This window comes from Arvicanthis niloticus, chromosome 6 (genome assembly GCF_011762505.2).
Source record: "Arvicanthis niloticus isolate mArvNil1 chromosome 6, mArvNil1.pat.X, whole genome shotgun sequence".
Taxonomy (NCBI): Eukaryota; Metazoa; Chordata; class Mammalia; order Rodentia; family Muridae; genus Arvicanthis; species Arvicanthis niloticus.
Window position 1 is genome coordinate 22,296,944 of NC_047663.1, and position 25,570 is coordinate 22,322,513.

The 25,570-nt window shown below is 49.1% G+C and overlaps 2 protein-coding genes across 2 annotated transcripts; both read left to right on the forward strand.

Moving 5' to 3' along the window:
- Positions 1-265: 265 nt before the first annotated feature.
- On the forward strand, positions 266-4,490 carry LOC117711929 (keratin, type I cytoskeletal 15). Its single transcript, XM_034507879.2, has 8 exons — positions 266-855; positions 1,711-1,793; positions 1,912-2,068; positions 2,431-2,592; positions 2,711-2,836; positions 3,014-3,234; positions 3,624-3,649; positions 4,121-4,490. The coding sequence occupies exons 1-8, from the start codon at positions 367-369 to the stop codon at positions 4,231-4,233; spliced, it is 1,377 nt and encodes a 458-aa protein (XP_034363770.1). The 5' UTR covers positions 266-366; the 3' UTR covers positions 4,234-4,490.
- A 10,339-nt stretch (positions 4,491-14,829) lies between these two features.
- Krt13 (keratin 13) lies at positions 14,830-19,126 on the forward strand. Its single transcript, XM_034507644.2, has 8 exons — positions 14,830-15,370; positions 16,353-16,435; positions 16,632-16,788; positions 16,957-17,118; positions 17,253-17,378; positions 17,474-17,694; positions 18,427-18,449; positions 18,786-19,126. Exons 1-8 carry the CDS (start codon positions 14,912-14,914, stop codon positions 18,857-18,859), a joined length of 1,305 nt encoding a protein of 434 aa, XP_034363535.1. The 5' UTR covers positions 14,830-14,911; the 3' UTR covers positions 18,860-19,126.
- Positions 19,127-25,570: the final 6,444 nt, after the last annotated feature.

Below are 25,570 nucleotides of genomic sequence, written 5' to 3' on the forward strand. Positions count from 1 at the left end.
TATGCTCTTTCTCCTGGAGTGAGAAATGAACCTGTAATCTGAGTGTTAAAACTATGGCCTGGGGCAAAACCCCATTAATTCTGAATCATCTCTTTTGTTGCAATAAGAAAAAAAAAAAAAAAAGGAAAAGAAAAACTCCCCACAAGTGAGCTCTGTGGAGGTGTGCGGGCAGCTGTGTTTGTCTGGAAGGCAGAGGAGTTGGCTCCACTCAGGGGGAGGAGGCGAGGCCCCCACCCCCTCTGAAGGGTATATAAAGAGTCCCAGGCTAGGGGCAACAGGCACTGCAGTCTGCTTTCAGCCCAGCTCAGACGCTCTTGCTAGAGTCTCTCCTACTTGCTAGGGACACGAAACACAGGCTGCCTGATCATGGCCACCACATTCTTGCAAACGTCTTCTACCTTTGGAAGCGGCTCTACCAGAGGGGGTTCCCTCCGTGCTGGTGGAGGCAGCCTTGGTGGAGGGAGTCTTTATGGGGGAGGTGGAAGCCGAAGTATCTCCGCTTCTTCTGCTAGGTTTGTCTCCTCGGGGGCAGGTGGAGGCTTTGGGGGTGGCATGAGTTATAGCTTTGGGGGTGGTGCTGGCAGTGGTTTTGGTGGAGGCTTTGGTGGGGGTTTTGGCGGTGGCTTTGGCGACTTTGGTGGTGGCGATGGAGGTCTCCTCTCTGGCAATGAGAAGGTGACGATGCAGAACCTCAACGACCGGCTGGCCTCCTACCTGGACAAGGTGCGTGCCCTGGAGCAGGCCAACACAGAGCTGGAGGTGAAGATCCGAGACTGGTACCAGAAGCAGAGCCCGGCCAGTCCAGATCGAGACTACAGCCATTACTTTAAGACCATGGAAGAGATCCGGGACAAAGTAAGTCTGTCAAACAGAGGGATGCAGGTGGCTTGTGTTCAGTACACATCTGTAACATCAACATTACTGCTGACTAAGAGAGTCGTTACCTGCCGTGTAGTCTTGGCAAGGTCGGGATACACCTGCTTTTCAGGCATCAGTGGGAGCACATCTGTTCCCCCTTGGCTGTGCTGGGGGAGGAAGTGGTCCTGAGAATCTGATTTGGGTACATGGGATGCAGGTGAGGGTAATGAAAGAGAGTGATTCCTTCTTTTCGACCCATAAAATTTGCAAGGATTTTTGTAAATGCTTGTTTTAACTTTTTGGCTTGAGTGCTGTTCAGCTTCATAAGTCCTAAAAACCAGGACCGTTTGCTTCAGCCCTTAAAGATGTCTTTATTGTTGAAAGCTTTGTTGGGTTTTAGGAGACCAGGGAACTCGATATAGGCCATGCCACCCCCTCACTTTCCCTTTTGCTAACGAATCTGTTTTTCTTAGCTGCAAATGCTTTCCTTAGCTGCTGTCCAAGTTCCCAATGGGTTCTGGAGACCAAAGGCTCTGTCAAGGCATGCAAGAGGCAGTCAACTGTGAGTTGAGCCCAAGTAGGCTGGTAGAGTGTGTCTGTGAAGAGCCCTTACTGGGCGGAACCAACTGTATCCATGGCAGCACCGCTTTGGCTAGCCATGTCCCACAGGCAATACCAGGCAATGTTGCCCAACTTAATGTTCTATGCCCTGAAAGTATCACAGGGAAGGTAGCTTGGGTCATCAGAAGTAAAGCTCAGAGGAAATGAAGTTGGGGAATAATTGGCAAATGGAGCAACCTGAGCAGAGGACAGAAAAGCAGCAGCCCTTAGGTGCAATTCTGTCTCCCACAGATTCTGGCTGCCACCATTGACAACTCGCGTGTTATCCTGGAGATTGACAATGCCAGGCTGGCAGCAGACGACTTCAGGCTCAAGTGTGTTTCCACTGTCTTGCCCCTTTCTATAGACTCCCTTTACCCAGCTTTCCTCTTCTCTGACTCAGAAGCCTGGGCCCCTCACCTTTCTTGACTTTGGCTTCTTTCCTCTCTCCAGGTATGAGAATGAGCTGACCCTGCGTCAGAATGTGGAGGCCGACATCAACGGGCTGCGCAGGGTGCTGGATGAGCTGACCCTGGCCAGGGCTGACCTGGAGATGCAGATTGAGCAGCTGAATGAGGAGCTGGCCTACCTGAAGAAGAACCATGAGGAGGTGACAGCAGGACAAGGGTCATGGGAAGAAGTGCCTGTTTTTTGTCACAGTCTGCAGAGGGCTTAGTGGTTCAGAAATGTGCCCCAAGGGTGTATGGAGGAGAGGGAGAGCTCTTCCTTTGTAATCTGGATCCTGAAGGACTGGTTTTCTCCATGGGTGTATTGTCTCTAGGTCCTTGTTCCACAGGACCCAGAGCAAGAGCGATCCTCAGAGCTGAGGGGTCCACATGACCCAATGGGGAACAGAGACATAGTGGCGCTATGTGCTAAGGTTGTCCCTCAGGACTCCAGGTTCTTAGGTCTTTTTTTTTTTTTTTATCCTTGACTCTAAATGGTCTCCCCCCACCCCAACCCCCCTTGCAGGAGATGAAAGAGTTCAGCAGTCAGCTGGCTGGCCAGGTCAACGTGGAAATGGATGCAGCTCCCGGGGTGGACCTGACCCGCATGCTGGCGGAGATGAGGGAGCAATATGAGGCCATTGCGGAGAAAAACCGTCGAGATGTAGAGGCCTGGTTCTTCAGTAAGGTGGGTCTGACCCCTTCCTCACATCTCCCTCCCCCCCCAGCTCTGCTCTACCCCCCTCCCACTCCAGAGGCCTCTGAGGAGGCCTGTGAAGCTCATAGTTCTCACCCGTGACTTGCAGACTGAAGAGCTGAACAAGGAGGTGGCGTCTAACACAGAAATGATCCAGACCAGCAAGACGGAGATCACAGACCTGAGACGGACCCTGCAGGGGCTAGAGATCGAGCTGCAGTCTCAGCTCAGCATGGTACAGTCACTCTGGCTTATAGGGCTGCACACATACCCATCTTCCATGGCTGGTAAAGTCTCAGCCCCCACTCCTGACAGTGGTTATTCTGGGCAATCCATTTCATCCTTCTTACCCCTCTACCTTCAGTAGGTTGCCTTCTAGCCTGATGGGTCTATAAATCTGTTGCCCCACCAGAAAGCCGGGCTGGAGAACTCTCTGGCGGAGGTGGAGTGCCGCTATGCCACACAACTGCAGCAGATCCAGGGGCTCATTACCGGCCTGGAGACCCAGCTGAGTGAGCTGCGCTGTGAGATGGAGGCTCAGAACCAGGAGTACAACATGTTGCTGGACATCAAGACTCGGCTGGAGCAGGAGATCGCCACTTACCGGAACCTGCTCGAGGGCCAGGATGCTAAGTAGGTGCAGAGGTGCAGGGAGAGAAAGGAGAGGACAAATGGGGTGGGATCCAGGGCACCCCAAGAGCTGTGTTGATGAGTGGAAAGAGACCTGAAGAGTCTGGAGTCTACGTTCTGGTGTTTGGGTGTTACTTTGGGGGGGATCACTTCCACTCTCTGGACCTGTGCTTCTCCTGTAAATAATGGACAGGATATTGCTACAGCTCTGAGTCTGTCTATCTGGGATGGGAGGTGTGATGGACTGACCACCAGGATGCCCTAGGCCCTAGAAAACTCACGTGTGGTTGGGGGACTGAAGAGGACTGCTCAGCTGTCCACTGGGGATTTGTTCCCTTAGGGAGACTGGCTCTTTCCTCTTTGGCTAACACTCACTGTCCCTTCTCTTTCAGGATGGCTAGTATTGGAGTCAGGGAAGGTAAGAGAGGGTAAAGCCTTTTGGTGTGGGTGGAGTGGGGAAAGAGGAAGAGACAGATATCCCAATAGGGTTGAGCACTTCTGTTTCAGAATATACTCTTTCACCTTGGACCCTGGGTAGGACTGATTAGAAGTTTCCTAAGAACATTTCAGGCTATGCAGACTTTGTCCGGGGCTTGCCTTTTTATCTGATCTCACTATCCACCATCATGCTGATAGGATAGGATACTCACAGAAACTGCTGTTCATGCATAGCTTAACTCTCCCCGCCTCCCCACCGTCCACACCCCCATGTCATTCCTGAGGTAACCAGCTCTCACCTCTGAGGAGTAATTCACCAGACCTCCTGGCAGCCCCAGAGGGCGTGGCCAGTAACTATTCTCAAGGGTGCAGTCCATTTTCCCAGAGTCTAAGCCAGCTTCTGGAGGTCCCCCCCCCCCCCCAGGCTGAAGCCTGTTCTTTGCTTCTGCAGCATCCCTGGGAGGAGGCAGCGGAGGTGGCAGTAGCAGCAGCAGCAACTTCCATATCAGTGTGGAGGAATCGGTTGATGGAAAAGTGGTTTCTTCCCGTAAGAGAGAAATCTAAGTACCTGGTGCAGGAGAGAAGAACCTTGCCACCCCCTGCTCTCCCTGGGCTGAGAGAGGCACTGGACAGAGAGGCTGGGAAAGTAGTCTCCAGTCCATGCCTTCGAGGATCTCCCTGCTTTCCAGTTCCTGGCTCTGCATGTTCTAACTACTGTAGCTTTCCCTGCTTCCTTTTGAGTGTGGTGGTGCAGGAAGCAACAGACCTTTGTATGGCTGCTGTTCCTTCAATTAAAAAAAAATCACATTTGTTTTCACAAATGCCGCTTGATCATGCATCCAGTGTTTTGTTTTGTGGTTTTTATTTTTGCTTTTGTTTGGTGACATCCAGTTCTAAGTGCAGGGTGGGGGTGGTGGTTACCATGCTGACACTTGATATGTTTATTCCTCCCTGAATGATAATACATAATTCATTCTCGAGTGTGCAGGATGTTGTGGCCCCAGAAGGTGGCTTGCTTTTCTGCTTTATCCCATGGGGTTGGGGAGGGCTGAAAAAGTTGGAAGTGGCCCTGGGGGAGTTCCCTAGGATAATTTGGGACACCCAGCAAGGAACGCATGTCTAATAATTATTTTTCAAGTGACTGGTGTACACCAGTATTCAGCCGTCACTATGCTAGGTGCATTCATCCACATGTCTGATTCAATACTTATCACTGTGGGAGGTCAGGATTTTTCCTTCCCAGCTTAGAGATGAGGACCCTGCTATTGCAGACATGGAGGGCTTGCCTGGTAGCCTGGTGGAAGGGCAGTAAACACTGGGGCTGGACTGGATCTCCTACGTACATGACCTCATAACCAGATCTTGTTCTGGGATCCCAGGCCGTAGCCCTTCACAGCTTGTTGTAAGACCCTGTTCCTGGTTCTGTCCTTATCTTGCTCATTGAACTTGTCTTTCTGTCTAGCTGGGTACATTTAGTGTTCAAGATGACCAGCTAAATCCATCTCAGTCCCTCTGTAAAACTGTACTTTGCCACCCTGAAGCAGACACCTCCTAAAAGGCACATAAGTCACCTAGAGGAAGACACTTGCTTCAGGAAGCTCTCTTTGATTTTCTCAAGGTCAAGTCTGAAGCAACTCTGGTCCTTGCTGCCTTCCTTCACCCACATCTCCGTGTCTGCTCCCAATTCCCAACATCTCCCGGGGCCCTTTAGAGCAGCCATGTCTACACACACCTGCTTCTTGCCTCTGGTCTGGGACTACTTCCTCTGAGCCCAGATCTTACTGTCTTGAACAGAGTGTAGGAAGAGAGGATGTGGAGGGAGCTGGGTACCTCAGCTGGGCTATGCCAGGCTCTGAGGTGAGGACTGGGCATAGGAGGGAGATGTGTTTGTTTGTTTTAGTCCTGCTGGGAAGAGCTGGCTGGAGGAAGCTCTCCCTGGTCTTTAAGGAAAGCACCAAGTTTCTGTGGAGGGTCTGAGTTGTCTCCATGGGCAAAGCCCCTTCTCTACAGACCCCTGATAGAGATAGTGCCTGCTCTTCTGAGGAGGCCAAGGGGACAAGGCGACTCCAGACAGTACAGTGAGGCCAGACTTCCCTAGGCTGGAGGAAGGTAGCAGGATTTTACTGAGTGCCTCTGCACTATGCTGGGCCTTGGGCAGGGCTTTCCATGATGCCATCTCATTAAGACTCTAGCCATACTGTGAAGGGCTGTCAGCCTCGAGAGTCAGTTTCAGAAACGGAAACAGAGGCCCAGGAATGTGAAGTAATTTGAATGAGGTTACAAACCCGAAATGGAAACATTGAGTCCTGATGAGTCTCTCTGACCTCAAGATCCTTGCTTTCTTTTCAAGATAGGAGATAGTAGAAGCTGAGCCCCCCCCCTTTTTTTTTTAATTAAATTTAATTTTTTTTTTTTTTTTTTTTTTAAAGAGAAGTGCTCACTGGAACCCATTCGTGACCTCCAGGAAGCCTGTTCAAATGTCACAAAGAAATGCTGTTAGAAAGATTGTCCTGGCATCTGGCCTTTGTTTCTCATGCTGTGGCTTATGCTTACACGGAAGTTTAAGACATTAACTACAGTCTCTGCTAATCCCCATCCTGAGAACTACCAGGTTCTGTACCAAGCTTCCTTTGGCCCAGATAGTAAAGCTGGTAGCCTGGTTCCTGCTTTGTCTCACTGGCCTTTGGGCCCACAAGGAGAAGCCTCAGACCAAGCCAGTATCTTTCTGCCTTCAGTTTGCAAAAACAAACAAACAAAGCAAACAAACACCTCTGCAAAGGCAAGAAGGTACAAACTGAGGGTGGCGTTGGCTGGTTTTCCCCTGTAGCCAGATCCAGATCCAGAGTATTAGGCAGGGAAAACTGCCTCTGGCAGGCGATATGGCTCAGTGAGTAAAAGAGCTTGCTGCCAAGACTCATGACCTGAGTTCAAGCCCCAGGATCCCCAGGAAAGGAAAGAACCAACTTCCATAGGTTGTCCTATTACCTCAATGTGTGTGTGCACTTAGGACAATCTCACTCCCACACCAATAAGGTATAAAATAGGCATAAAACATATAGTGTATGCATGTGTGTGTGTGAGAGAGAGAAGGAAGCAGGGAGGGAGGGGGAGAGAGAGAGAGAGAGAGAGAGAGAGAGAGAGAGAGAGAGAGAGAGAGAGAGAGAGAGAAAGCATTCCCTGGCTGGTTTCCTGTATAGCTAAGGATGGCATAGAACTTCTGATTCTCCTGTTTCCACTGGGTTTATATGTATGGGCCACCATGCTGCCTTGGGGGTACCTATTTCTGCTTTCCTGGGATCCCCAGAGATGCTGTCAAGATGTTCTTCTTCTGTCTTGGCCCTGGAAATGCTTGTATCATGAGATAGCTCATGTCCTGCGTGGCCTTAAATAGTTTCTGGGCAGAAGAGGCACACCTTCTGTGTGTCCTGGGCTGAGGTCAGGCTTGGGTTCCAGCCAACCCTAGGAAGCAGGCAGTAGGCGAGACCCCTCCCACCTCAACAGAAGAGGGTGGCTGTAGGACTGGAGATTATGGCCTTGGGTGTGTCTTCTGATCAGGTCGAGCTTTCCAGAGCAGGCAGGAGACGTGAGAGCTACCATATCTCCCGACTACTGAAGTCAGTCATTTTCCTTCTTTGAGCCTCAGTTTCCCAACCTGTCGAATGAGGAGTGTGACTGGACATGGTGACATGGGACCCCTAAGAAGAATCAGGCACTGGACCCTCTGCAGAACCCCCAGTTGGCTGCTACATTAGTGTTTGTTGATCTTGTACCTGGAGTTGTTTCTTCTTCTTCTCTGCTCATGCCTGATGCGTGGCTCTGGACAGCCTCCAGTCCCTTAGATGTGTGTCTATGTGGCAGTCACCTGCAAGTGCAATGGGAAGAAACAGGTCCAGCGGGACAGTTTCTCTCCTGGGACTTGAAGCTGGCATAGCTTTCTGGATATGGCTTCTGTGTGCCATGTCTTATTATTTGCACTCACTGACAAAGAACCCTCCATGCCCCCCACCAAAGCTTCTCAGTTTTTCTGCACCAGGAGCTATGTTTGGAGATGTGGCCAAGGATCGGGTCCTCAAATAAGGTAGAAGAAGTGATATAGGAGCCGGATGCCAGCTGCTTGGTTGCTATGGGTGCTATGCAGGGACCAGAGAGGGAGGAAGGTGAAGCTGTATGTCAGTGCAGGGTGGAGACTCAGGAGGATTTTCAGATTGGCCGCCAGCTGCTTGGTTGCTATGGGTGCTATGCAGGGACCAGAGAGGGAGGAAGGTGAAGCTGTGTGTCAGTGCAGGGTGGAGACTCAGGAGGATTTTCAGATTGGCCATCTAATAATGAGTTCATATTTCCCCCCAGGGAATTTGATCCCTGACCCGTGCCTTTTTCATCCAGGGTATTTGATAAGCCTTAGGCACTCACGAATCTAAGACTTGTTTTTCAGTTGTTACCATTCAGGCCTTGGAAGGTTGAGTAACTATCTTAAGGTCACACAGCTACTTGGTGGCCAATGGAGGTTTGAAACTCAGATTCATCTCATCCGAAGTCTTTGCTGACCCTGCTGAATTTCTGGGAAGCTAGTGTTGACATAAAGGGATTTTAGAATTAGGCACTGTGGACGTGCCAGGGCCTGAGGCAACAAGGCTGCTTTGAAGTGATTTCTGAGTTGTTCTGTAACAAGCAGGTGTCTCTGAGGAGGCAGAACTGTCTCAAGGCCTGGGTTGATCGTCAGAAGAAGGGTCTGCCTGTCAGAAGAGGAAGGAGGGGGCCCATCTAAGCAAGACATTGCAGTAGGAAATAGGGGAGAGGGTACAAGCCAGGGAGGGCTCTGCACATGAGCAGTTGGGTAAAGAGAGACACATAGCTGAGAGCCGGAGACGTAGAAAGACAATGCGTTGAAGGCAACTTAGGGATGGTGTCACTGTGAGGTTCACGAGAAGCCTGGAAAATCCTTGCATTCCTCCTTGTTGTTTTTGATCCCAGGCCTCAGAGTGTAAAGTGGTCAAATTCTTACGACAGGCCTTCCTTGAGCGAGTACTCCCATAACTCCTGAGCTCAGACTAGGCATAGACACCAGATAGGCTGATACTACATGCCCTTAGTATCATAGGCCTAGCCACCTTGGGATTCAGGATCATCCAGTGGCTAGATCTTAGAGATGCTTGAGCACAAGGAAGCCAGCAGACAATGTGCTTGCTCCGACTGGGGTGGAGCTGACAATCAAAAACTTGAGTACCCACCACTAAGGGATGGTACAGAGACCCATAGGTGAGATGAAAAACGTGACTTCCAGGTGTCCTAGGGCAAATGAATTGCTTGTTTGAAACTCACCTGCTTAAAAAAAAAGCATAGAACAAATAGACAAACAAAACAAGAAGCCAACAACACCAACCCATCAACCAACCCACCAGCCAACCCACCAGCCAACCCACCAGCCAACCCACCAGCCAACCAACTAACCAACCAACCAATCAACCAACCAATCAACCAACCAAACCTATCCTGAGCTGGGGATCTAGCCCAGTGAATAGGGAGTTCGCTTAGCATGCAGGAGCTTTGGTTTGATCCCCAGCATAGAGTAAACTTGGTGTGGTTGCACCCTCTTGGAATCCTAGCACTCAGGATGTGGAGGTAGGAGGATCAACATCATCCTTGGCTATGTAATTTATTTGAGGTTAGCCTGGGCTACATACATAATGTTGTTTTTGAGGTTAGCTTGAGCTATTCAAAAACTCTGTCTCAAAAGTAAAGCAATAAAAGAAAGAATCACAATCCTCTTTCGTTGTGAGACTAAATGACAAGAAATTCTGTGATGTCACTGGAAATCTGACTTTGTGACAGCCCTCGCATGTCAGGGCTCACTCCTACAAGATTGAACCCTGCTTCAGATAATAACAGTGAGGAGCGTGTTCCCAGGCCACTCACAACTTCTAGTTATAAATTGTGGGTTTCTACTACATCTTCCTCTGGCTTAATTATTCAGCATTCCCACAAAACTCAGGAAAATAATGTGCTTATTATTGTCAATTTATTGTGAAGAATATTTTTAAAGACTTAAAGTGGTTTACAGGATGCAGACCCTGGAACCAAGAGAGCTTTATTGAGACCAATTCTTACCTATTCCAAGTTGCTCTGAAGTTCATTGTGTAGCCAAGGGTAATCTTGAACTTTGAACTCTCTTGTCTTCACTTCCCAAGTTCTGAGATTACAGGCATGCACCGCCACACCTGGTTTGTGCAACGCTGGGCATTAAAGCCTGGGTTTCATGCGTGTTAGGCAAGCACTAGGCCAACCGAGCTCCATCCTAGCCCACCACTGAGATTCTGCATTTGGGCAATGCATTTAGTCTGTGCCTCAGTTCCCTCAGCCGAATAAAAGATGATTGTGTGTATAGCAGAGGTGTCCCGCACGCTATAGAATGTTCAACATAATACTTGCTTTATTAATAAAATAACCAATAAAAAAGAAAAAAACTTACTTTATTAATTATGTATCTGTTTGTACATACATTGTGTGTATGAGCGAGAACATTTATGTGCGAATGGAGGTGCTATGTGTAGGTTGGAGGACAGTTTTGTGTGTAGGTCTTTACTATCTACTTGGTTTAACATGTGGCCTTTTATTTGTTGCTGCTGCTGCTGTGGTCAGTTTAGCTGGCCCATGAGTTTCCAGGAATCTTCTGTCTCCACTTTCTAATTTTCCTGTAGGAGGGCCGAGATAACAGATATTTACATTATGTGTCTGTCTCGTATGTGAGTCCTGGTGATTCAAAGTCAGGACCTTAGCCTGGGCGAACAAGCGCCTTTCCCTGTCATGTCATTTTTCAAGCCCCTCCACAGTGTGCACTGAGTCGTTTTATTATCCTTTGACATAAGTGCAATATGAAAGGAGAGTGGTTGACCGCACCTCCTGAGGGGACTCAAGGTTTTCTTCAGAGAAGGGACTCTACAGAAGAACAGACCCCTCCAGACCATCGATCCAGGCCTAAGAGACAGCTCCCCTTCCTCAGAGAGACCTGTGTCATGACTCTCAGACGACTATACACAAGTCACTTCAGTGCTTCAGGTCCCTGCATGGCCATGAGGTTCACTTCCTTGTTTCCTTTAGTGTAACTAACGCAGAACATGTACTCCATTTGCTGTGTGGGGCTTTCCCCCAACAAGGGTATCTGTGATGCCCTCTGGAAATCTCACAAGTCAATTCAATTCTGACATCAACTGGAGTTAGTACAGACCCCAAAGGCTAGGGCTCTGGCCCACAAGACTGAATGACCCCTGTTTCAGATGACATTTGTAAGGCATCACGTCCTCAGGTTACCCTACATTTGTCTCACTTGGTTACAAGTCATAGATTCCCAAGACTCCCTTTTTTGGGCTGAATTACTTGGTAGAGTAGGTCACAAAATCCAGGAAAACACTGTGGTTGATGCTGGAGTCCCCAAAGGAGCAGTCGGATGAAGAGACACATAGGTGAGGTTTAGCTGAGCCCCCAGTACAGGAGTTACTGTTCTCATCAAGCTGGTGTGCATCACCCTTCTGGCACATGGGCCTGGTCTCGTTCATTGACTGTGAGCTGTCTGAACTGCATACTTGAGGATTTGAGTGGAGATTTCATCACACAGCTATGATTAATGAACACAGCCTCCAGCAGCTTTTCCAGTTCTGGAGGATGGGGGCTGGGTGGGTAAGGCTGAAAGTCATTCAGGTGATCAACACCCATCCACGAGACCACTGAGAACCATCTGCAATGCTCCTGTTACCAGGGGGAAGCTGAGAGAGTGGAGACTGTGTGTGACTAACGCCGGAGACCACATATTAGGACAAGAGATATTCCCAGAGTCCCTATCGCTAAAAAAATTACATATTTAATTATGTGCCAGGAACCCAAGACAAAACACTCTAGACATTCATATTTTATTATAAATGGTCATATCCTAGAATGAACTACTACTTAGAGATCTGAGCACCCCACCACTGGGATGGAGAGATAGAACCGAAAGTCAGATTCCAAGTTTGGCTTGAAGGTATCCTTGGGCAAGTGATTTGCTTCCTTGAAACTCACTTGGGTCATCTGAAAAAATTCCTGTTGTGCTGGGGATGTAGCTCAATGGGTAGCAAGCTTGCTTTGAATGTCTGAATCTCTGGTTTTGATTACTAGCAGAGAATAAATCTGATATGGTGGAGCATGCCTGTAATCCTAATTAGTACTCAGGAGGTGGACATAGAAGGATCAGAAGTTCAAGGTTCCTGGATATGTACAGTCTGGGTTACATGAGACTCTGTCTCAAAAAAAAAAAAAAAAAAAAAAAAAAAGCATCAAACAACAACCACCCTCTCCTAACGTAAGGCTAAACGACATGACAATATGTTAGTGTTGAGCTTGGTTGTGTATGAATGTAGTTTCCCCTTTCCTGCTCTTGAACTGTAACAGGAGACAGGACTGAATTTTGTGTTATTTTGCCAAAGAGCCAATATCAGACAAATATCAGACAAACCAGCATCTTTTTTGTGAGTGCTGAGATGGTGACTGGACCCCCAGGTGAGTCTCTGTTCAGCTCCCCCTAGGAGGGCCTGCCTTGTATTCTCTATTATAGATACATTGGGGATCACACTGTATAGCAGGAAGGTAGTCTTGTAGCAAGACACAACGAGTTCCTTCCGACAGGGAGAGGCTGTGCCCTGACCCTGCAATGGGAGTCATGCCATGGCTATCCATCCATGTTTGCTCTGCCAGGGCTTTGGAGGATCTGCGGTATTGTTACCTTTAGAGGCGTTGGCCCTAACCTGCTTGTCAGCCCCGGGAGGATTGGGGCCTCATCACCCTAGGCCTGGCAGGTTCCATTAATCACCTTTTTGTTAGTTTTGATCCTTCTACTGAGGGAGCCAGAGCTCTTGCTTTGGGCTGAATCATGCCTTTCTAGTGAGAGAGCTGAGCCATCAGCTTGGGATGGGAGGGACAGGCAGGATCAGGGGTCAGTTCAAATCCTAGACTCACCATGGTGTTTGAGCACTCCAGTACAATCTGGGTCTTGCCCTGGCAGCAACACCTGCCTTCTGGGTGAACATAGGTCTATTTCCCTACCTCTGAACACAAAGGTGACAAGGTCCAGACTCAGGGCTCTCTTTTCTAGTCTTGCTGAATCATCACAGAGGGTTCTGGGATGTCCTCACATCTGTGCTACATCTCCTCAGGCCCTGCCTGGTATTACCCAGCCCACACACTTCTAACCCTGCTTCTGAGAGACCATTCACAGTAACTCTGGCTCATTGGTGTGGGGAAGCTGGGGGCTCAGACTGGGTCCTTCCTTCTCAATCCATGGAAACCTCTTTCCTATGCCAGGTTTTGAGAGGAGCCCTTAAGACCTTTTCTTCCTTCTGGAATGACAAGGCCTCTTCTCACAGTGTCTCTGTGCAATTCCTGAGCTTTGTAGTCACACTCTGGGGTCTTCACAAGAGACTATAGCTCTTGCCTCTGAGACACAATTTTCTATGTTTCTCTCAGTCAAATGCTTACAAATTGAAGTAGATATTATGAGAGAAGGCCCTTGCCGGGAACTCCAGGCCCTTTGCAGATTTGGAAGGCTCCCTAAGACAGTCAGAATAATGTAACATTAACCTCATGTGTTGGACTGATCCAGGGCTTCTGAACCTCAGCCATGTAGACCTTTGGGGTGTGGTAATTCATTGATGTAGAGACTTCCTGATCTCTACCCACTACACAATAGGACCATCACTCAATTGTGACAACTCAAACAACTCTTAACATTGTGGAATGTCCTTTGGGGAGCCATAGCCTCTACTGGATACAGAGTAGATACTCAGGAGAGGTATCATGAGTTTATGGGGTGCTAGAAAGTTCTGGAAGGTGGTTGCACAAGAGCATGCATAGGTGATAGCACAATTGAACACTTACGATTTATAAACTTTATTCTATATAAAATAGATCTAAAATGAGTCTTGGGCATGGGTAGAACTAGCTTTGGGGTTCAGTTCTGATTCTACCTTACAACTTAGTCCTCTGTGTAAAGTGGGAGATACTAGAGAAGCCATCTCCTGGGGCTGCTGCTAAGATCTTTGGAAGTGAGTGCAGAGCTTGTGAAATGCTCAGCCGATCCTGGGACACACAATGTAGGAAAGAATTCACCCTGACATTTTTTTATTATTCAGATATATCAGATCCTCTGATCTCCACAGTATACTGCGGCGGGGGGGGGGGGGGGTGTCCCCTAGTGCTCAAAATAAATACATACAATTAGAAATTGAGTGTTAAATACTTAGGCTCTAAGCATCTCAGTGGGGTTACTGTCTCTTCCTGTGTCTTGGTTTCCTCAGCCAGGTTTGCTTTCTGGGGTCCCTTAGAGTCTTATTAGTGTTGTTTTTTAGAGCCAGTTTTTTCTTCTTCTTTATGTTAGTATTTATCCTTAACTATTGGTCATGACTGTTTGACTGCATGTATTTTGTGCATCATGAGTGTTTCTGGTGCCTACAAAGTCCAGAAGAGGAAATGACATTCCCTGGAAGAGAAGTTACAGACAGTTGTGAACTTGCATATGTGTCGGGAACAGAACTCGGGTCCTTGTCCAGAACACCAAATATTCTTAACTATGGAGCCAACTTTCCAGCCCCTAGAACCATTTCTTTCTCAGGCTAAAGGTGTCCAAGGAGGTTGATTCTTCATGATCAACAAAGTTTGTCATCAGAATTGTTGAGAGCATTGGCATAGATGAAGAGCTAAGGAGTTTCCAGAACATTCCAGTCAGACATTTTAGAGGCAGAAAAGAAGGGTAGTGAGGGATATGGAGATTTTACCCATCATGGGGCCACTTTGAAGCCTGGCCTCCCCCCCAACCCCCACAAGAGGCTCTTTGGCAGATCCTTGCAGTTCAGTCCCCGTTCTCATACTGGGCAGGGCTGGGATGGAACTTCTTAACTGGAAAGGTGAAATAGAATTTGGTTGTCAAAAGAAGTCTGAAGCAGAACACTGCTCCCTCTGAATCATCTCTTTTGTTAAGGATTAAAAAGAAAAAAGCCACCCCCAAAGACATAACCCACCCTAGAGAGTAGAGGTATCCCGGCTTGTGGGAAAGGAGGAACAACTGGCATCAGGTCAGAGGGTGGGGAAGGGAGGAGAGAGGATGTCCCACCCTTGTGGAGGATGCATAAAAGGCAGGCACAGCAGGGAAGTGCCATAGTCCTCTCTTGGCCTTGGTCAAGTTCACCTCCTGTCTGCTCTCTTTCACCCTCTTGCTCCCACCATGAGCTGCCGCTTTCAGAGTTCCTCCATGAGCTATGGAGGTGGTTTTGGGGCTGGTTCTTGCCAGCTTGGAGGAGGCCGTAATATCTCTACCTGCTCTTCTCGGTTCGTCACTGGAGGATCAGCTGGAGGCTATGGAGGTGGCATGAGCTGTGGCTTCGGTGGAGGGGTTGGTGGTGGTTTCGGAGGTGGCTTTGGAGGTAGCTTTGGCGGAGGTTTCGGCGGTGGCTTTGGTGACTTTGGAGGTGTTGACGGTGGCCTCCTCTCTGGCAATGAGAAGATTACCATGCAGAACCTCAATGACCGCCTGGCCAGCTACCTGGAAAAGGTGCGCGCCTTGGAGGCAGCCAATGCCGATCTGGAGGTGAAGATTCGTGACTGGCATTTGAAGCAGAGCCCAACTAGTCCAGAGCGGGACTACAGTGCTTACTATAAGACCATAGAGGAGCTCCGGATCAAGGTGAGGCCTCTGATGCTAAGAAGTTTTCCACAGGATGGGGCAGAGCCTCAAAGGCCAGGCCATGCAGTGTCTCAGAGGATCACGTGTGGATGGAATTGACATTCTTCTTGCAAAGAGAATATTCTAACTTTCCACTACCAAGAGTCTCCGCTACTGAAAATTTCTTATGCTGTGACCCAGATGCATTCTCTCCCACACTTCATGTTTATTGGTGTCATGACTCCTGCCATATATTTTTTTATGGCTTCCTGAACTGTTACTTGTGACTCAGTTGCCATAACCTACTACTGACTTACTTGGAAACGTGACATTTAAAAAAGTCACTGAGAATGGCTAAAACCGACAGAGAAAAGACATCATTGTTCACTGTTTATTTTGGAGAGACCTCATGTAGACTTATTCTCAGTGGGCGATGACTCAGAGGGTGTAAAAAGGCAGAGGCTCAGGCTGGTTACAGAGCCTGTAAGCCCTCAGTGTGGCCTGTCAATCACACTGGGACACCAACTTGTCAGAGCAGAAATCTACTAGCCTGGGTCAGGCCCCAGTTATGCAGGGCAGGCTTTAAATGCTTACATTGCAAATGTTCAGGCGTTCAAGTGGATGCCTGAGATCAAGAAATCCAAATGGATGGGTTTTCCTCTTTGCTTATCTGGGTGGCCAGCTCCAGGGACATGGCCAGAATACATATGGAATCACACAGAACCCCTCCTGACCTGAAGGGGAAGGCTGTCAAGACAGTGGCCTACAGAGGTGACAGCTCTAAGATATAATCACTGAAAGATGTTCTGAGTGGGTGGGTCCTCTGAAATGTCCATCATTGGTCTCTCCCACCCTGGCCTGATGGGGAATATTCAAGAGAAAGAGGAGAGAGCTGGCCTTGCCTCCTGCTTCACAGAGTGCTTTGTCTCCACTTAAGCAAAGGTAAGAAGGTGAGTTTCACTTTATAAGCACAGCATTAGAGTGGGCCTCCCATGTTTTGTAGATTCTGGAAGCCACCACCGACAACAACCGGATCATCCTGGAGATTGACAATGCCAGGCTGGCTGCAGATGACTTCAGGCTCAAGTGAGTTCATTTTCCCCCACGAGTCTTTCTTCAAAAGACTCTTTAGACTGTAAAGTTTAAAGGAATGGCCACTTGATGGGGGATGCTGGAGCATCCAGGAGCAAGGGCCTTTGGAGTCATAGAGGAATTCAGTGCATGGGGGTGGAATGTGTCTAATATTACTTATGTTTTGCTCTAATTTTTAAAAATATTCCAGGTATGAAAATGAGCTGGCCCTGCGCCAGAGTGTGGAGGCTGACATCAATGGCCTGCGCAGGGTGCTGGATGAGCTGACCCTGGCTAAGACCGACCTGGAGATGCAGATCGAGAGCCTAAATGAAGAACTGGCTTACCTGAAGAAGAATCATGAAGAGGTGAGAGGCCGGCCATGGGCTGAGCCACCTCTGATGAGCAAGGAGAGCCCTCTGCTGTAGGCTGACATTGCCATCCGCTGAGGGATTCTGAGAGTCTTCCAGAACATTCTGCTATCACTCAGAAATAAGAAGGGAGAGTCTCTCACATCTTCCTTTCCTACTCCACAGGAGATGAAGGAATTCAGCAACCAGGTAGTAGGCCAGGTCAATGTGGAGATGGACGCCACCCCTGGCATTGATCTGACCCGTGTGCTGGCCGAGATGAGAGAGCAGTATGAAGCCCTGGCAGAGAAGAATCGGAGGGATGCCGAGGAATGGTTCCAGGCCAAGGTATTGGTGTTCCTAGCCCACACAGCCAGGTGGTGCTGGGGGACATGGCCTTTGGTCTGGCGTAGGGAGGCAGGGTCTTTGGTCAGGTCTTCTTGCTAAGCCCCGCTACCCTCTTCTTTTTACTTGACTTTTAGAGTGCAGAGCTGAATAAGGAAGTATCCTCCAACGCTGCCATGATCCAGACCAGCAAGACAGAAATCACAGAGCTCCGGCGCACACTCCAGGGCCTGGAGATTGAGCTGCAGTCCCAGCTGAGCATGGTACCCTCTGCTGTCTTTACCCTGTGACCCTCATTACTAGGTTCCCCTCCTCTGGACTGGCTTTCCCCATAACTTCTCTCTTGTTGCCCCATCAGAAAGCTGGCCTGGAAAGTACCTTGGCGGAGACAGAGTGCCGCTACGCCCTGCAGCTGCAACAGATCCAGGGTCTCATCAGCAGTATTGAGGCCCAGCTGAGCGAGCTCCGCAGTGAGATGGAGTGCCAGAACCAGGAGTACAAGATGCTGCTGGACATCAAAACCAGGCTGGAGCAGGAGATCGCCACCTACCGCAGTCTGCTAGAAGGCCAGGATGCTAAGTAGGTTCCTGGCACTTGCTGTCTTGGGAAAGTGACCACAGGGACAGTGTCTGGCAGAGCAGGCAGGGTCTTGTCAGAGAGGGGACAGCTTCTGTCTGAGATTAAATAGCATGGCAAAAAAGTTGAGGTCGGAGCCCCCTCCTCATCTCCCTGGTTAGATGGAGGAACTGTTCAGCTGCTGGCTAACAGGATTGGTACCTTTGTATTTCCCAATTCAGCCTGTTTGTTGATAGACAGCAAAAGGGATGTGGAAGGAACATTTACACCAGGAAGCTGTTAGGATGTGAGTTCAGCCAAATAAAGCTGTTGAGATAGAGGTTTGGAATGGTCGTATAGCTCCGAGAGGTTGCCTGCTTGGCTCTGTCCCCAGTACCAAGGAGAGAGGATGGGGACTTAATTGCTTTTATATGACTAGCAGGGACCAATGTATCCTGTGGACTTAGGGAAAAGGGGATGGCAGGGAACTGAGTAAACCAGACACTCCAATCTTGGGGCCAACCGTATCTCCTTTTGAGGGTTTTCAGACAGACAAATTGGCAAGACAGGTAGACAGGCAGGCAAGCCTGGTAGATACCTCAGAGGAAAAGAAGGTCCGGGGTTGGAGACCAGGTTGGGAAAGATTCCAAGTTAAAGCTCTGGAAGGTGGCAGAGTCACTCCATCAGAGGACCAGGAAACACCTGTCTTGTTCTCGGAGGCCCTCTGCTCATGGCTGCTTCTCTCCTCTCTTCCAGGATGACTGGCTTCAACTCAGGAGGTAAGGAGGCAGCTCAGTGGGAGGTAGCTTGCTGAGCTTGGGTGGAGGTGGGTTGAGAGGAAGGCAGTCCTGGCTCCCAAGTACGAGGATAGAGGGAGTTGGGCGAACACAGTCCCTCAATTATCAGCTTATTGATTTTGCTTTCAAAATAGATGTCTCTGCCCCACAGAGCCATGGGGTTGTCTTGGAGAAAGCCATGGTTCGGACAACAATAATAGAGTTCCCCCACCTGCATACCTCTTGACTACCCAGGAGCTTGTGAGCCTTTCAGGGGTCTTGGCTCAGCCTGAGGTAGGGGTTCTCCAGCCTGAGCCCCTTGTCTTCTCTCTGTCTCAGGAAATAGCACTACTACCTCCACCGGGTCCCCCTCTGCCTCCACTTCCGGTCGCCCAGATTTCAGAAAGTATTAACTCAGCCTGGAGTCCCTTCCCTGGCCTTCAGAAGCCACAGGAGGAGAGCTGATGGCACCTGTCAGATGAGAGGACTGCAGGATTTGTAGCCTGGTCTCACTGTCCCCCAGGACTCATGGCTCTGACAACTACTGAGGGTGGACTCTCCCCTGTCTCTCCTGATTGGAATCCTTCTCTTCCCTACCCCGTTCTTCCTATTCTTTGGTTTCTCCATGTCTCTATTGCAAAGAATAGATGATTCAATAAAGTTTCTTGATTTTCTGCAAATGTTTCTGTTTCTGGCCTGGTTTCTGAGGGTGGCCTCTGCTGAGGCCTGGTTTGGTTTACGGGCAAGGTTGGTACGGTTGGGCTGAGCAGAACTCAGACACTGATGGGACCAGGGGTTCCCCATCGAGAAGGATATGAGGCACATGGGCCACTGAGCACACTGGTGCAACGATGGCATACACGGAAACTGCACTGGTACCCATGTATTCATATGCATCAGACATGGGCAAATGGGACTCACCAGATAGGAAGCAGGGGCCTGAGAATTAGTTCAGTATCCCTTTCCCCCCATCCCTCCCCCCCGAGGATGGCCAGCAATGGAGGCTGGGGTCGTCTGTAGACATAGGGTGGGGAAATAGGGAGGACGGGTATAGAGCTGGCTTCCTAGGCCATTCAAAAGGGGAAGGGATCTTAGGGACATAGTAGCCAGGATAAGTATCCCTGCCCCAACCTGCTGCCATCAGCCTGATTTTGGCCTGAGATAGCCTTCCTTTCTGTTTTCCTTGGCACATCCCAAAGACTGACAACTCTAAACTTCCCAGTGGACCAACCCATGATTCACTCAGTACTTCAGCCTGTGCTGGCCTCTGGCTGCCCTGTCTCTGATCCCTCAGCTCTCTCCTGCCTCTCTGGAGCCTTGGCCCAGAGTCATAGCCTCCCCTGGCTGTGCTCATCCTGCACAAGGTGACTGGGCAAATGGTTTCTCTCTACTCTTTACTCTTCCCTTGGACCATCCTGGACATGTGTGTGAGCTTAAATTACTCACCCCTCCATCTGCCTCTCTAGCTTCAGACTCACCTGCCCCACTGTGCATAGGACATCCCTTTCTAAACCAAAGATCTACAGGGGCCGTTCTCTCATACTGCTTCTTCCCTGCCCCATTTTCAGGGACCCAGAGATCCAAGGTAGGTCTCTCTGTCTCTGTCTATCTCTGTCTCTCCGTACCTTTATCTCTGCCAATCTTTATCTCCTCTCTGTCTTTGTCTTTCTGTCCCTCTTTATTTCTGTCTATCTCTGTCTCTCCGTACCTTTATCTCTGCCAATCTTTATCTCCTCTCTGTCTTTGTCTCTCTGTCCCTCTTTATTTCTGTCTGTCTCTGTCTCTATCTTTGTCTCTGTCTGTCTATCTTTCTCTTCTCTTCTCTTCTCTTCTCTTCTCTTCTCTTCTCTTCTCTTCTCCCATAAGTCCTTTTCCAGGGACTGTGTTTTAGTTCCAATGTCTTCCCTGATTCTAATTATCATGACATGCTACTATCACATCTTCACTGGCCTCTCTGCCTCCAGTTTGGCCTTGCCCTTCACTCAAGCTGGAGTAATGAATTGAAAATTTAAAGTCCTTCTATATCTTAGAGATGCCTCTGAAGATCTCTACAACCACCAAGAAAAGGCCAGGATCCTTCGTAGACCCACAGGTCAGATGATTTGACCTCCTCCTGCCTCCTTCCAGTCCCAGCTCCTACAAGAGCTTCCCCAGTAAATCCCAAGGTCTTGCAATCTCAAAATGCTCTTGTGAAGCAAGCATGTGTTTGGACATCTGCAGAGCCCTATTCTTTAGGACACCTCAGTTGGATCCCCTCCTTGTTCTCTCCAGAGCACATCTGTTCTATAGGCTCTTAAAATGCAGATTGACATGGATAATGCTTCTTCATGACAGATAGATGGTGCGGCATGGCCCTGGGTGTTCCCCTCTACACTCATGTTGACAGTGTGGTCCTAGGGGTAGGGTTGCATGGTGAGTTGGCCTGATGCTGCTTGTCTTCTAAAGCTAATAGCATTTCCTCAAGACCTGGTTGCCCCAGAGATAAGAGAGTCTCACTTATAGATACTATGCGACCTAAAAGATGCCAACAACCAATAGCTGGGCAAAAGAGACATAGGTGGGATTTAGGGTTGCTGGACTTGGGGGCTGGAGGAAAATCACGAGGGAGAGAAGAATGGAGGAGGAGAAAGAAGCAGCCATGGGTTAGGTGAGTCATAAAGCTGTGGCCCGGAGGGCTGGCCAATTGGAGTTAAAAGCAGCGCAGATAAAACATAGTAAGTAATAATTTGGTGTTATCAATAGAAAAGTAGAGTCTAATAACATAGTGGATAGGTATCTGCCCAACTCTTGTGCTGTTTAAGGCTTATTATAAATATGAAGGTTGTGTGTGTCTTTATATATGTCAAAGGCAGGGTAGAAACCCTGGATTGGGCTTAAAAATTTCTACATCAGGGCTGTGTCTTTTCATCTCAGACAGGGTTTAGCTAAGTGCTTGTTGAAGGAAGAGAGGAATGAAAAAAACTGGGGACCTGTCTCTGAGGTGACCTTTCTGGTTCTGTGACTTCCTTTGAGGTTGAAACAGTTTCAGGGATTTGGTCACAAAATATTTGGCCAAAGGGCTGGAGGGTCTCTGGCTCTCTTGACACCTGTCGCCTTTCTCTGGCCTTTCCCTCCCCTCTTGACTCTCCTCTGGAGTCCCCACCCTGCCCTGGTATAACTTATATTTTTCTCACTCGCAGGCCACATGCACGTGGCTTAGGCACATGGGACTCACGGGGGCAGGCCTGGGCCAGTGGAAGCAGAGACAGCATCTAATCTCCATTCATTCCAGAGCGCATTCTGTTCTCCACTGTAGAAGGAGGTGGGGCTCAGGTCAAGTTCACTGTCTGGAACTCTGCCAGGAGCTAAAGCATCACAGAAACCAGGCCATGCTCTTTGCCCCCAAGCATTTCTGATTTTGGGGGGAGGCTATAGCTACCTGTCGAGTGCTACTGCGTTCTCAACACTGGATTGATTCTGGAGAAAGAATCTCCATCTTTAAAGGTGTTCTCAGACAAACAGGAGCTAGGCAAGAGCACTTCCTTTCCTGCTAATTGCTACCTCCCTTGTGGGTTATTAAACCTGAGGACTCAGAACAATCTGACACACGGTTAGTAAGAGCTCACCAAGTAATGTTTTTGGTCATGACCTTTCTGGTGATGTCCTTTGAGGTAGAAATAGTTTCAGGGTCACCCGCATCCTCATACCTAGTATATTTACAGGACTTGAAAGATGAATTAGATGGAGGAGGAGGGACTTTGGAAAATGGAAGCTATAACAAAAATACAATCCCAAGGGCAGGAAGGAATGGGGCCTTTACCCCAGTCAAGGATTGGAGTTTTCAAAGCTGAGCTCTCCTGGCTCACTCGTTCAGATCCCTGAGGCCAAACTTCTTTCCTGTCTTGGTATTGACATGTGCCATAGACTATGCGGGAGTCATTCAGGTGGAACAGTGACAGGAGCTGGATCCCTTTATCTAGAGGGGACTCTGTCTGGCCTGGGAGCCTTTCACCTAGATCCCAGGAAGGACTGTGAGAAACCCCAACTCTGTGGCCCCATCAGGTATTTCAGGGAAGTTGGGTGGGACAAGTCAGGGGCAGTGTTTCTGTCAGGCCAGCCAACCGCCTTTCTGAGCTGACAAGAAGGCTGACCCAGGTCTCTGGTATGGAAGTAGGAGGAGTCGGGGAGGAGATCCTGTCTTTCTGCCTAGGACTCCATCAGTCAGTTTAGTCACCTGGTGGGGTGACACTTGAGGGAGGAAAGAACTGTTGGGTCAACACCGCCCCTCCCTAGGGGGTTGTCCTAGGCACTCAGGCCACCTCAGGCTCAGTGGCTGCTTCCCAGAGCTGCAGTAGTGAGCAAACAGCCATGACCTGGTGACGTCTGACTCACATCTGTGTCAGACTGTGAATGAGTGTGTGTCAGCCCCGAGTGTGTGTCAGGATGGAGACCCCAGGATAAAGGGTTACAACCAGACCGCAAAGGCCAATGCACTGCACAGTGCACGCTCTTTCCAGCTCCTCAGCTTTATGTTACTTCATCCCAAGAGCTGTCACCATCATGTATGCTTTACACACAGGAAGACCAAGTCAGACCCTCTAAGGGAGCAGACTGATTCACAGGATGGGAGACACAGTTCCAAAACACTTCCTGAGAAGCTGGTTGGTACTTTGTCAAGGGTCATGTGTTCACCTCCAGGAATGCGGAGAGGAACAAGACTCCCAGCTCTCAGTGCTCATGGGACAAAAGAGTCAGTCAGGGTACATTGCTGGGATACCCAGGAGTATCAGCACTAGCTCAGTTTCCCAGGTGGGCATTGGTGGATTGGCAGGAAAGCCCCACACATGGCAGGTGATCTACCATGGTGGGTCAATGCTGCAATTCTTACGAAGCTTCTGGCTTCTCACCTTGAGCAAAAGGTACCTCCCTATCCTCAAGGCTCCACCCTTAGTTAATGGACCAGTACATGTTTGCCCATTTGGTGGGGCTGTCTGTCTTGCCTTGGCCCTGCAGAGGGCAGACTCATGCCAGAAAGCACACCAGGGTCCCAGGCCACCTGTTGGGATCCAGGGTAGTAGAGGGGCAGGGCCTTAGATCTGGTCCCAACAAGAGGTTCTATCTGTCTGTCCCCAGCATTGGGTGTGGCAGGAAGGTATTTGAGGAGCAAGGTGAGGCCGAAGGCAGAGTTCCATGACAAGACTCCTCTGGTACTTGACTCATGTACTTTGGGTGGCAGCTTTGACCACCCATCAGGAGTATGAGACTTCCCTGGTCTTCCTGGAAGGGGAATCCCACTGTTCCACCCTAGGGAAGCCTGCAGCAAGGCTGAGAAGGGATGGCATTGTAAGGTTGTAATCAATAGGTCCTGATGATGTATTGTCCCAGAATCCCCCATGTCCCTATTGGAACCCATTTCCTCTTCCCATTTTTGGGTTCTTGTATCTCTGGGAGCCTATGTCCTTTTGGATAGTACTCTTGGGGCTGTTGATATTTGGGGTAGAGCAGGGTAAACGAACTATGCTCCTTTGAGCAGCTCTTTGGGGACTCTGGGAGAGCTGGGTATGCTGTGTCCCCTCATGGGGTTTGGGAGGGGACACAGGTGGCTGGTTGGCTGCTGAGACTCGTTCAGGCACCTGTTGGTGATGAGCTTTTAGGAAAGCTGGCAGGTGGCTGGCACTAATTCTCTGGTCAACTTTCATGATCGCTCATAACAGCCATGTGGCTGCTTTCATCTGAGCATCTCAGAGAAGCTTGAAAGTAAAATCTGCAGAATGTAGGATAGTTAATGATAGCCTGGAGCCAGGGGCCTGGCCACAGACATGCTGTTGTTAGCAGGAGGAGCGTTGTTATGTGGACTGCACAGCATCTGTAAATGATGACTGCTGAGCCAATCAAATGGGATGTTCTGTGGGGGGGATTCGCTTTGTGGTTCAGTTAAGTGATAGTTGAAAGGAGTGGACTCGGACACTGAAGTCCCTGTCCCAGTATGCCTGACAGGGCATCTCCCATAAACCACAGGTTCTCAAACACACTGGGGAGAAAAAGCAATGCTGTGGAATTCTCAGACCATAAAAACTGGGTGAGGGGGGTAAGGACTCGGTACCTCTGAGCAGAAGCTCATATTCTCCAGATGGGAGCTGCTGGCCAGCATGGTGGTGCAGGAAGAGCTGGCCCTTGGGTCCTGAAACATGAAGGCAGAGCATGGTCACAAGAGGACTGGAGAGGTATGACTTTCCCCTGGGCCCAGTGGCTCCCTGGACACTCATTATGGCAAGACACATGGCTCATTCCGAGCAGACTTTCCAAGCTTGGGGAAATAACCAAAATCACTCTTGGGGAGAGGATATTTATTTATTTATTTATTTATTTATTATTTTGAGTGAGATGATATTCTAGAGCATTCTGGTCTTGGTAAAGAGGGAATTTCAAGACCTAGTCAGGAGAAGGTAGATCCAACAGGAACTTAAAATTCCTATCAGGGTCATGGAGAGTAGAAACCCTAGAGTTTTGAGAGGAACCGCTGTTCAAGGCTATTGTCATTCTTTGTCAGCTCTCCTGAAGGGCAGCCAGGGGAGTGGGTGAGTGATCTCCTTGGTCAGTTGGTTTGTGTTCAGATTATCCTAGTCTTGTGAGGAATATGGCCATGGGGATAGGCAGAAGTTTGGAAACCTGAGAGATTGGAAATGGAGCAGAGGAGACTTTAGATTCCTGCCCAGGCTGTCACCTAGTGAAAGGATCAGGGTGAATGTTACTGATGTGATCAAGATTAGAGGCATGACAACTTAGCCCCCAGACCTCTGAGTACTGCTTATGGAGGGTGGGGAAGCCTACATAGCAGCTACTGAGACAGGACATAAAGGAATCGGATGTCATGGTTTTCCAAGGGACGTCTGATTGACCTGTCCTCAGTATCAGCCAATTTCACGGTGTCTGGGAGGGAAGGGACAGTAACATCTTGCTCGGTCAAGGCCCTTAAATAATGATACATGCCTACTGAAGACTTCCATGCAGAACCCAGGCTGCTCAGCCGGATTTATTTTGCAGATAGACAATAACATTTTAGTATAACCATATTCCAAATACTGAGTATGTTTTTGCTCACCGAATCTGGTAACCCTGTCCTTCCTAGATCCATGAATGGCCCT

What these genes read in the sequence shown, in the direction of transcription:
- LOC117711929 (XM_034507879.2), top strand. Translation starts at nt 367, where the DNA reads ATGGCCACCACATTCTTGCAAACGTCTTCTACCTTTGGAAGCGGCTCT. An exon ending in TGCAGTCTCAGCTCAGCATG is followed by an intron (nt 2,837 to 3,013) that starts GTACAGTCACTC and finishes TTGCCCCACCAG; the next exon opens with AAAGCCGGGCTGGAGAACTC. An exon ending in TAGTATTGGAGTCAGGGAAG is followed by an intron (nt 3,650 to 4,120) that starts GTAAGAGAGGGT and finishes TTGCTTCTGCAG; the next exon opens with CATCCCTGGGAGGAGGCAGC.
- Krt13 (XM_034507644.2), top strand. Translation starts at nt 14,912, where the DNA reads ATGAGCTGCCGCTTTCAGAGTTCCTCCATGAGCTATGGAGGTGGTTTT. An exon ending in GCAGATGACTTCAGGCTCAA is followed by an intron (nt 16,436 to 16,631) that starts GTGAGTTCATTT and finishes AAAATATTCCAG; the next exon opens with GTATGAAAATGAGCTGGCCC. An exon ending in CTAGAAGGCCAGGATGCTAA is followed by an intron (nt 17,695 to 18,426) that starts GTAGGTTCCTGG and finishes CCTCTCTTCCAG; the next exon opens with GATGACTGGCTTCAACTCAG.